Here is a 12,645-nt window from a genome sequence, read left to right on the forward strand (position 1 = left end):
CTCTAGTGATATTTCAGTACTGGCCAAACAGATTTTCAGTGTGATAGCAGAAAGTATTATAGGCACTAAATCTAGGTTAATTTCTGGGCTTCTGCAGATAGGCCAGGCAAAAACTCCAGAGGCAACAAAAAACCTGCCCATATGCTTCTCAGCCTCGTTCAAGGTTTATCATCTGGCAAAAATCTTCCAAGAAATTATCCTCTGGCATTTCTCCTTTGCCGAGAAAAAAATCTCAAGTAAAATATGAAGCAGTAGAATTGGAACAAATGGAATTCATCCCAAACTATAATCACCTTGTGTGATGACAATATCAAAAGAATTTGGGAAAGCAAAGATTTAATGGAGCTGAACTCAACTTGTATATTTTCTTATTGTATCCGGTACAAGGACAATATGTAGTGAAAGGAAAATTACTATAACCTTTGTGGTAGGCTATGTCCTCATCCCCAGAACCTGTGACTGTGACCTTACATGGATAAAGGGACTTTGGTTAATGATTATGTCAAGGATTTGAGATGAGGACTTTATCCAGGATTATCGGATTGGGCACATTGGTCCTTATAAGGAGGAAGGAGGTCAGGGAGAAAAGAGGTGATCTGGTGAAGGAGAGGATGAAGTGATGATACACCTTGAAGCTAGAAGAAGGGGCCACAAGCCAAGGAATACAAATGTCCACTAGAAGGTGAAAAAAAGCAAGGAAACAGATTCTCATCTCAGAACCCCCAAAAGAAACCAGCCCAGTTCAAACCTTAGTTTTTTATTTCAATGAAACTGATTTTGAACTTCTAATCTCCAGGTCTGTAAGGTAAAGAACTTCATGTTGTTTTAAGCCACAAAGTTTGTGGTAATTTCTTATAGAAGCAATAGAAAGCAAATACAAGCCCTCTCTTCTCAATTTAATTGATGTGTCTTCAAACTTAGAAATTATAAACATATGCAGTAATGACCCTGGGTTGAGATTTATTGGACTAACATTTAAAGGGTTGAAAAAATATTTTTTGAAACAAAGGAATGCCTTCCATTTTCCCATGATTTTAAAATGATAATTTGAGGGTATACTATTTTTACAGCTCACTAGATTTAATTTTAAAATCACTTCTAAATTGGCCACTATCATTTTGAATTAGAATATTTTAAATTATTGATATGAAGACTACATTCAGTACTTTCTGGTTGGTGACAGGAACACAGAGTTAATGAACAATTGTTAATGCCATGATAATTTTCTTTTGCCTTTAGTGTTGTGTTATATTAAACTACCTATACCAATCAATACCAATCAATATCCGTTAAGATGAGAAAAAGTACACTGAATATTCCAGGGCATATATAGTCATTGATATCCTTTTAAAATTATTTAAAATCCTTTCAAACATTCTGAAATATCCAGTTCCCTATAAAGAATCCCAAGATGTTAATTACAAAAGTCCTGGAACTTTCTCCCATTTTTTTTAAACATTAAGAATTTGTTGAAGATTTTTTACACTTGAACATATTGTTTAAAAATATAATCTTTCTTCCTATGTGACAGCCTCACACAAACAAAGTATTTAAAGAAGACGAAGCTCTGTCATTGCTGTTTAATTAACAGACTTTTGGAATTAGAGGTTGTTAAAAAATAACTCAAAAAAGAAAACTTTAGTGTGATGATGACAATCATCTCATTCCACATCAGAATTTTAACTAGTAAAAATTCCATCCCCAGGTGTCATCTGCTAGAACTAGTGGATCTTATTTTGGATTGTCAGTTTTTCTTTCCCCAATGACATATACAAATCAGATGGTGGAGTACGAAGCACGCTGAGAGGTCAGGTTTGCTTTGAATTTAGTACATGATGTAACAATTTCCTTTCTATCATTTGACTTTGGTGCTCTCAGTTCCTTTGTTCTATGTCTAAATTGTTTAAAATCACCTTGCCTTCTAGTGCATAAAGGCAGCATATATCATTTTGTTATTCTACATTTTAAAAGATTAATTCCTGTAGTTTCTATCAAATTGAAATCTACCTAAATGTACATTTTAATAACTTTTACAACTTATTTTGGATTATCCACTGACACACCTTGAAAATCTAGTTCATCTAAGATGCAAATAACTTTACAGTAATTTGGTGACAATGTTAAGGATACTTTTTTTTAAATTCCTACTTTCAGGAATTAAAGAAATTAATTAAAGAAATTAAAGAAATTTTTTCTTCTTCTACAGTATGATGGTAACTTTGTGAAAGTTTAACAATTCTAACATACTATATATCTGTCCTAAGCTATATTCAAATTAATAAAATATCCTCCACTGAATACTTCCTATGGGAAATAATAGGCCTAATGCTTATAAATTAAGATCCTACCCATCCCCAATTTTGAATTTAAAAAAAGAAAAAAAATTAATGATTAATATTTAAATTTCTGCAGGGTACAAAGCACCTCGATCAATAAAACTGGTGGGATATATCTCTTATAACAATTTCTGTACATTTTTATATATGCCTTTGAGCCACTTGTTAAGACTGTAATGTCCGATTGAAATACACAAGTCTATTTCTCAATAGTTTACTCATCTTTTGAGAGATTTCATCAAATATAAACTTTATTATCAGATGCTCTTTGACAAATTCTAGTTACAGGAAATTAATTGAGATATTACTCTATTATGGCTAATTATCAAATTATGGATTATGCGTTCAATGTATTTTTGTAACTAAATAGCAGCTTACAAAGCTAATATTGCCATGCCCTACAAATAAACCAAGTTATTAAAAATATGAAATACATAAGTACGAAAGAAAGCCTCCAATGTGACAATATTCACTGACATGCTGTCAGAGCTGGAACAGATTTAAATATCTCCAGTGCATCTCCAGCTTCTGGTTGAGAAGCTGATCTGCTCAATGTTAGTAAGCTAGCGGTGGCGAGGTCTGTGGTCTAGGCCCTCCATCACTAGATTCTTCACACACATAGTCACACACACTTTCACTCTTAATATAGTTCTTGCAAAGCAAGCTGAACGAGCACATTTTAATATAAATGCGCATGTTATATTGTATACTTCCTTAGGATTTTCTTTTGTCAGAAGAGCACAGAAATAAAAATTGCACTGGGCTTTGTTAGTCTACATTCTTCATGAGAAATAATTTTTTTCTTTATCAAACTGACAGAATTAGATCCTTGTAAGTGTAGAGATATATTACAATTAAAGTATTCTCAGACACATGCCATACACATTCACTAAGAGAAATATGAATCTAACTCCGAGGCTAGAATACATGGTTACGCTCACTTTATTACCAGCAAATAGACGCCATTCTCCAATCTCACCTGCAAGTTTCTTTCCTTAAACATACAGCAGATGTACCGAGTTGTTCTATGGTTCTATACATTTCCATTCACATTACAATAAAGAATGGATGCATTTCTCTCCTGTGCACTTAAATCCACCAACAATTACGAGTAGCAATAAAACACCATTTCCTAACAATGTGAGGCTGTACAAAATCTAGCAGAAGTTAACCCAAGGTTTGGTGATGAAAAAATACTTGCTTTACAATACTTATCAATGTGATCTACTTATAGTTTGTCTTTTTAAAAATTAAATAATATATGTAAGCTGATCAATCAACAATATTTTAGATACCTTGTTGGCCATAATATTGTGTTTTAATTTTTAAAATAAACCAATACATTGCCTCTGAGCAGTAAACAATGGTCATAGATATTTAGATAAAGTTATTAAGTTCACAGAGACACCAGATCTTATACCCAGTATAGATTTATTTGAAAAACAAATATTGAATAATTTATTATTTAAAGTGGTTAGAATAAAGTTCAAGAGAAATATAAGCAGATCATTTCTTCTCTAACAATCTGAAATACAGGAGGTTTAAACCTTATATATTTTTGTCAAAGTAGTAATTATCCATAGTGACAGATGCTGGTTCCAGCTGATGGAGGGTCTCACATGTTACTCTGCATCTCATTGGGAAGGAAATATAAAATGTTAAAATAGAAGTAACTTGGGGAAAGGCATCAGTGATGCAACTCTTAGCACCAAATGTTTTTTCTTGGAGCACCAAATGCTTTAAGGAAAACATTCCAAGTATCAAAGTTTTCAGATAGATAAATATTTATGGATCAAATCCATAAAGAACAGACATTGTTATGAAATATATATAGATGCCTTCAAAACTTTCTTTCCAGGCAGAGTAGACACATAAGTTAGGAGTCATTTCCCACTTAATTGTTTTTGAAACCTTATGCAACACAAATGGATTATGGCTAAAGACTTACTCATTTATTCACAGAAAAGAAATCTTGACTGAACTTAAGTCCAAAAAAATTAAACAGGAACTTTTTCTCTACATAAAATGTAAAATGTTATTAAACTTATGGAAATGACTTTCTATGACCCTTTTATTTTCCTGGTTGAAAGGTTTAGAGCAGTGGTTCTCAACCTTGGCTGCACATTAGAATCACCTGGATGAGGCCCAGAAATCAGGATTTTAAAAAGATTCCCAGGTGATTCTAATGTTCAGCCAAGGTTGAGAACCACTGGTCTAGAGGTTTTCAATGTAGTGAGAAAACAGTACTCATTAAAAAAAAGTCCTCTCATTTGCTACTTAGCCTGATCAGAGAAAGTAGTAACATAAAGCTGACTCATATCTTTCAGTGCAATGAAATTCATCTGTCTTTAAACATTATGAACGGTACTTTTTTAGAGTACATGTAGACCAATGCCTCTCTGTCATCATGCAGAATTCTTCATAGTGGTATTAGAACTGCAAATTCATATGCACGGCAATCCACCGAAAACTACTTTGCCATTTAAAGGTAGAGGTCTACTTACAGTGCTCATGTAGCAACATGCAAGTGTCATCAAATGCCATACAATATTAGATAAATTCAAAGTCACTGTCAAAGCAAAAGCTTTAGCTTCTAGGCATCCTTGATACTCATAAATGCCATTTAGGAATGTGCACTGATCAGAAACGAAGTGCCAATTTAAAGAAAATAGGGATAGGTCCTGTCCCAGATGCAAATGTAGAAGAAAGGTCTACAAGAACTCAATGGGCTTCCAAGTCACACTTGCACACATGGATAATTACTGCCAATAGTATCACTTGTGAACACAGGGGACATTTGGGGACGCAATATAATTCTGTCCCCAAAACTAACCAGGACAATGATATATTCAACCAAACAAGGCTTGAGTTTATGTAGGCTTAAAGAAAATGGTAGCAGAGGCGCAGGTAAAATTTTATTTATGAATATGTAGACACATGACGTTGGATCCAGCCAGCCAGTGACATAAATAAACTTGAGCAAAGGATTCAAGCTAGAAGATATACATGTACATATATAGTTGCATGTGTGAGTCGGGCTTCTTGGAGCAGCGCCACAAATCTGGATACCAACCCACAGAGTCACTCCCGTCCTTTGAAATTTCCATGAAGAGCACAATGGGGGTAATTAAACTGGGTTGCTCCAAATCGCTCTTTCCATCTTGTGCACTCGCATGCCCGCCGAACATGAAATGTTCGCCTTCTCCCTTCCAACGTGATGGTTGTTGAACTTATTTTTAGTGTCATTTGATAAGCCTTTGTGCTCACAGAGAGACATCTCACTGACCCAGCCACTGGTCATTGTCTATACCAGTTCACATCAAAGCTGGCGCACTTTGTCAGGTTTCGCGTCGAATATCCATTTCGCATCTGAAATTCAGTATCGAAAGTGACTAGATCATTTGAGCTTTTCTCTTCAGCTGCTGCCTTCTTCCTCCCCCACCGTGTTTCCGCTCACGCTAACATAATTTGGCATCGTCGACATGACACGATGGTGGTTTTTCTACAAAATTCGAATATACACATTTTCGATGTTTTGTGGTGGCTGATCCTCCTGAACATTTAATTTTCAAATTGATGAGTGGAGGTCTTTTCTTCTCTACTGAATATCATCCAAGATAAAGTGCCCCTCAAAATCCAAGTAATGCGCATACAGTAATAGGTCATTCAATGTCAAAAGGCATAAAAAAGATGAGCAAAATCTTCACAGGCTGCTGCTTGCTGTTGCCTTTAATTATATTAATTAAACTTTGAAATTTTCATGCAAAGAGAGTTGCTGGCTTGTGACGCTGAGGAGCCCTTGGAGACTTGGAGAAAGAAAAAACCCTGAGCGGAAGCTTTGTGGTTACTGCTTCCATTAAATTAAAAGCAAACAAAACTGTTTGGTATGTTTACAGATATTGATGCTTTACGCACTACTAAACCCTAAACAGAGAAAGAGGGGTAAGTCGACCAATCACGGGGACAAGTTCTCAAATCATGAGTCCCTCACACTCCGCTCAAGACCTCTGGGTAGAGGCCGCCTTCCTGTGTAATAATGCTCTATTAATTGTCTTCTTTCCCAAGTGCATAATGAAAGAAAGGTGTCTTGAAAAACTAAAGGGCACAATCTTGCTTGCTACCAATACCTGGGGGCATACTGTCTACATTTTGTCATGCGTGTGCACTTTTCAGTGATAGAATGACAAGATTTTCCAGGCAGAAGCTTCCCATAGGCACATTGTGGTAGGGAACGTGGAAGGATTTTGTGATCTGACAGAGCTATAAGGCAATAGACTCCTTTATTTGCTGAGTCTGGCAGGAAATCTCATACTCTGCCTATGGATACACAATCTTGCCATGTGGAAACACGGGAGCCATGTTACCATGTTCAACACTCCTCTCTTCATTAAAGATCCATCACGGCCAGTTGTTTTGTGGTCTCCGTTTTGATATCATCTTCATGCTGTTGTTTTTTATTGTTTTCCTTTTCTACACATTCAGCAAACTTTTTTGTATAAGTCATGGCATGTAGGTTAATGGTCCTCTTTATCTTCAGTGCCATGAATCATGAGTTACTACTGGGTTTCATCGACTCCCAGGTAGATGGCAGAACAAGTGTTTGAAAAGGTCTGGTGCAAGCAAAGCAGAAGGCAGAGAAAACATTTCCCGACTGAGAGGAATAAAGCTGCTCTTCCAAAAACTTCTAAGATGCACTTATGGTTTTTCATTGGGTTGGAAATCAGCAGTGTGAAGATGTACCATCTTCATACCTTCTTGGTCTTTCTTTTTACTGAGACGAAACTCGGGAGAAGTTTATGCACCGGCCCTAGAAGAGAAACAAATCCTTGTTGAAATATTAAAGCCATTATAAAAAAGCATAAGGATGCCTATTTTTCCTACCATAATATAATAAACAATCACCTAAGGTAAGGTCAATATTAAGATGACACAGGAAACCATAATTTTTTTTCCCTTGAGTTAAAGCATGATGGCTCATTGAGATATTTTCCACAGCAACTTCATCTACACAATGGTATGGTAAAATTAGAGTGGAAAAATTCTATGGTAAATGGAAATATTGTACTGCTATTGAAAGTATAGTGTTACTGTCTTAGCAATAAGAGTATCAAAGCCACAACCTTGTATGTTGCTTTCTATAATGAATTCAGATGAAAGTATTCCTTTATGCAATATGGTGCTTCTAAAACTGATATAAAGTTGGTGGTTCTAAAATGTATGTATGAGGAGTGCATTTAAGTAGTAAGAGATTGAAGATAAGGAGTCTGGGAGAAAGGGAGGAGATGCCATCTCTTTGTGATTCTCTTGTTTTTTTTCCTTTCTCTTTTATAAAAGGCTTTTGTGAGATACTTATTAGTGATCTTGTCTACTGTTGTTGGCCAGTGCCCACAATGCACACCACCATTATGTGTGCTCTCCAAACGGTGACTGTTTATTTGCATTGCACATTTCCAAAGAGATTTTGCCATTCCGACTCCTTAGCAATTCAATAATGGCTATGGAGATGCATAGTTTCATATGTAATTGTAAATAATCTAAAATTCATTTGAAAACCAAGTTTCCAATTAGTGATACCAATTTGCTTGGTATGACACTGCTGATTCACTGTACTACCTAAATCATGTCCAGATTCCTCAAAAGCCCCAAAACTAGCATACTGCTTTCTACTATAGGGTCAACATTATCACCCAGTTGAGATTTTTCTATTTTTCATAATACCCGCTTTCTAATTTCAGATATTAGAACGTCTCTTTTTCTCCCCTCTAAACTTGGACAATACATTCATTTACGATATTCAAAAGAAACAAGTGTTGGAGAAGAAAACTTGGAACATAAGACCAGGATTTTAGTACATTTTCCTTTCAAAAAAATGACTACTCAATAAATTTGGAAATTTCAGAAATGAATGAAATACACCAGAGCATAAAAGCAAACTTGTTTCCATTAGCTTTTTGACTAAAAGGAAAGTAGTAATCAAATCGTCTATTTCTAAATGTTTTTGGAAGCAACCTGTTCTCTAATTGTCAATTTTATTACTACTTTCTACAAATAATATGTGTGCAAAAGAAAGTGGGAGAAAAGCATAGAGATAAGCACTTTAGAATGAGGTCAAAATATGTTAGTAAATCCAATGGTCATAGACCATGCACCCAGACTGTATTTTTGTGTTACCTAGAATCTTCAAACAAGATCAATAAAACAAGTATTAAGTGAATTATATACTCGCTAGCAGATTCAAACGTATGAGAAATGATATAATGGCAATGATGTGAATTAATGACATTTTTTCTTGTGTATTTATAAACCTAACAAGCTATTTCTCTCTTCTGCATTATTTGGAAAAGAAGATATCATGAATCTCTACTTTTACTTGAGTTTCATCTAAGCTTACAGTTTTTCTGACCTCTTCTGTTCTCATCCCAGATTAATCTTGGTGACCCTGATTCATTTACTTTAAAAAATTGGATAGATTAAAAAGTGAAATTGATAGTTTACCTGAATTTTCAAAATAACTGCAACACCTAAATCATTCCAGACCTAAATTCTGTGGTTTAATTAAAGACATAGAAGTGCGCGTGAAGAAAACCCTATTGATTTTGACCCTGAGGTCCTTACTTCAATTCTTCCAAAGTTTGGGATTAAGTATTCATTAACAGCTGCCAAATGTCTTGATTCAAGTACCTCAAAACCCCTCCTAAATGCTGTATACACCTTTGTGTTTTATACACCTATTAACAAAAACAACCAAATGTCTTCTTCCCTCCTAACCATGGACTTAAGTGTGTTTTGCTTTTATCAAGAGCTGATAATGCTGGGTGTACTTTCATTTTACACAAACTGAAAAGTTGAATACTTGGAGGAGTTCTGTTAAGCACTGCCTAGTTCTCCCAGTCATGGGACTCATTTCCCCAAAGGTCCCATTGCATGTCCTCTGCAGCCAAAGTTTATCATACCACTCTAATACTCATTAACTGTGTGACCATGGGCAACAGTTACCTACTGTGTGCTTGTTTCTTCATAAATAAAACGATGATTAAAAATTGGACAGAGCCCTAGCTGGTTTGGCTCAGTGGACAGAGTGTCAGCCTGTGGACTAAAGAGTCCCAGGTTCGATTCTGGCCAAGGGCACATGCCTGGGTTGCAGGCTCGATCCCTCCCAAGTAGGGGGAGTGCAGGAGGCAGTCAATCAATGATTCTGTCTCATCATTGATGTTTCTATCTCTCTATCCCTCTTCCTTCCTCTCTGAACAATAAAAATATTTTAAATAATACTAATAATAAATTGGACCTATTCTTAGGACTGTTAGAAGGATTAAATCTGTGTGTGTGTGTGTGTGTGTGTGTGTGTGTGTATAATCACTTAGAGCAGCGCCTGGCATGTAGTATACTCTCAGTAAAGAAATAGGAACTTATTATCCATCTTCCCTCTAGTTGCTTCTACAAAGTGTCTAACATGGAGCAGACCTGTAATAAATAATCACTTAGAAACAAATGCATGATGAATGTATAAAGGAATGAATACTAAATGACTAAACCTCCACTCGGGGAGAAACCAGACCTCAAAAATGCAAATACAGAATAAGTATGAATTTGAGAGAGAAAAAGAGAATTACAAATGAGAATACAATAGTGGAAAAGGAGAGAAGAAAATATGAAGAAACAGAAGAGAGTAGCAGTAAAGAGAAAGATAGAAAAGGTATAATCAAGAAAAATAGAAACTATTGGCCAGAAAGAAAATTTTATTCATGATTCTTTCAGACACCTTACCTCCAGGGGATTATTTCAGCCTAGCAGCTAATATCAATTTCCTGGAATTTTCTTAAATCAAGGTAACATACACTGGTTGTAAGTGACTGTGATTAGGTGTCTGTGGCCCTTCAAAGACTATTCAATGCTATCTTATAAAACCCATCGTGATAATGCTAATTATGTTCAAGGTCATGAATGTTTGGGCTGCCACTGATAATATGGCAAGCAGTCTATGCAAGAACACTGCACAGCAGTTTTCATTTATAGGAAATGGGATATGACAAGGTTTAAAAGACTTCATATCTTATGCTGTAATGCCTACATAATAAAGGTATGGTATCAGGGTAACATGCAAAACACTATAAAATAGGTAGAACATACAACTCATTAAAGAATAGTACAGAATACAAAACAGTATTAGTTACTAGTGTTCATTTTTCTGAGACTATTTCACTTTAATGATTAATAGAAGAAATGCTGAAAGTATTTTTAAAGTTAATTAACTTGCTTAACGGGAGTCTATTTAATATAAATTAAATATATAGAACTACACATAGAGACATATATTTATAATTTTAATACTCTCTATGTAGAGTAATACTAGGATCAGATAGGACTATACAGTCTTTAGAATAAACCATTAAAATTATAATATGTTAATAGATGAACACAAGATTTCTGCTAGCAAGAGTTAAACAAATGTGTAATGTAAATGCTTGTTATATTTTACAAAATAATTTTAAAAATTTGAACTCAAATGGAATAACTATTTACAGAATAATATAATGTAATATTATACTATAAATTAAAATTATTAATGTGAAAAAATAACAGTTAACTATTGTTTGAATTTTTAAATCAATATTTTTTTAAAATTTTATTCACATAAAATCATGCATCTAAATGATAAATAAAATCAGATATACAGTTTTTATGAGGCTTTAGGCAACACCCATAATTTTGCCTAATTTTTTCAACTAGGTAATCAATACAACCAATTTGAGTTTACTATATTGCTTTGTAAATCAGTAGATCATAAACTTCAACAATAACAACATATAGTCAATATAAAATTGAATTACATTAGTATCTGAGGATTACATTTTTAAAAAAAAATGAACTATGAATGTACACCATTCTTTCACCTTGGGAATACGACATACCTTGGATGCAATGAAATAATTATTAAATTTATTCATTTTGCATGAAATAAGAGATTATAAGTAAAATTTCTTAATATTTAAAGAAATTAAGGTTTAGGTAGAACAAGTTTAATTTAACTACTGACTTTAGATTATAGCCAAACACTTTGAAGGAAAGTTAAATTAAAAATTGTGATAATTTAGATACTGACTGACTAGGTTACAGTTTATATCCTCAGTACACTAAATAATCAGTTATGTGAATTAACTGTAAACAAGATCATTATGGGCATGTTTACCAACTTAAAATAAAATTTTTGTAACATGTTGAAATGCATTTATATATTACAAATTGATATCACTGTATTATGATCTTGGTATGACATTTTATCTAATAAAAGTATGGGTTAAAACTGCCTCTCTTTTAAAGTACACAATCTTATGTAATTTATATTGATCACATTGCCTAATTCTATGGCAAGAAAATAACTTTCATGTATTGCTAGTGAAAGCATAAATAGGTAAAAACTATATGATAAGCAATATATATAGTAATAGTTTTTAAAAACTTATATTCCTTGCCTCAGTGATTTCATGTTGGGATTCAGGCCAATAAAATATCTAGACAAAGATTTTTTAAAGTTATCATAAGATTTTTAATTATAACAAAAAATATAATCAGTCCATTTATATTTATTTCTATCAGAGAATAGTTAAATTATGATTAGTCAATCTAAGTAAATATTTTATAGCCATTAAAATAGAAAATTAAAGATGTATGGAAATTGTAAATAAAAAAAATGTCAACTTGTATGTATATATACATAACTGTGATTATGCAATATATGTGTAAAGAATAAAAGATAACTAATGGACAGTACACCAACATGCTATGAGTAGTGGAATTGCATATGGTTTCTTAAATTCTACTTTATACCTTTTCTGTATGTTCATGTATTTGATGGTTTAAAACAGTTTCCAAAGAGTAAATTAAATCAGGAAAATGTAATCCTTTCTAGACATCTATATGTTTTTATTTATTTTTATTTTTATTGATTTAGAGAGGAAGAAGGAGGGAGAGATAGAAACATCAATGATGAGAGAGAATCACTGATTAGCTGCCTCCTGCACACCCCACACTGAGGATCGAGCCCGCAACCTTGGCATGTGCCCTGACCGGGAATCGAACCATGACCTCCTGGTTTGTAAGTCGACGCTCAACCACTTAGCCATATAAAGGAATAAATGTATAAAGGAATGAATACTAAATGACTTAGTATTCATTTAGTCGGGCTGGACATCTATGTTTTTAAAAGTCATCTTAGGAACTTGAACACTACCAGAAATCACTACCAACTACCAATTATGTCACATTTTTTCAGCACTCAGTGTTCACAGAGCTCCATGCCCAGCATCCA

The 12,645-nt window shown here is 34.0% G+C and overlaps 1 protein-coding gene across 1 annotated transcript in view; it reads right to left on the minus strand.

Annotated features, from left to right (window-relative positions):
• Positions 1 to 4,243: 4,243 nt before the first annotated feature.
• Positions 4,244 to 12,645, minus strand: part of ANTXR2 (anthrax toxin receptor 2) — a 137,863-nt gene continuing 129,461 nt past the window's right edge. The window contains exon 17 of the mRNA XM_006778224.2: positions 4,244 to 7,143. Within this exon, the coding sequence (XP_006778287.1) occupies positions 7,105 to 7,143 (39 nt within the window). The 3' untranslated portion in view covers positions 4,244 to 7,104. The remainder of the gene's footprint in view (positions 7,144 to 12,645) is intronic.

Source organism: Myotis davidii, unplaced genomic scaffold (genome assembly GCF_000327345.1).
Source record: "Myotis davidii unplaced genomic scaffold, ASM32734v1 scaffold449, whole genome shotgun sequence".
In the NCBI taxonomy this organism is placed as follows: domain Eukaryota; kingdom Metazoa; phylum Chordata; class Mammalia; order Chiroptera; family Vespertilionidae; genus Myotis; species Myotis davidii.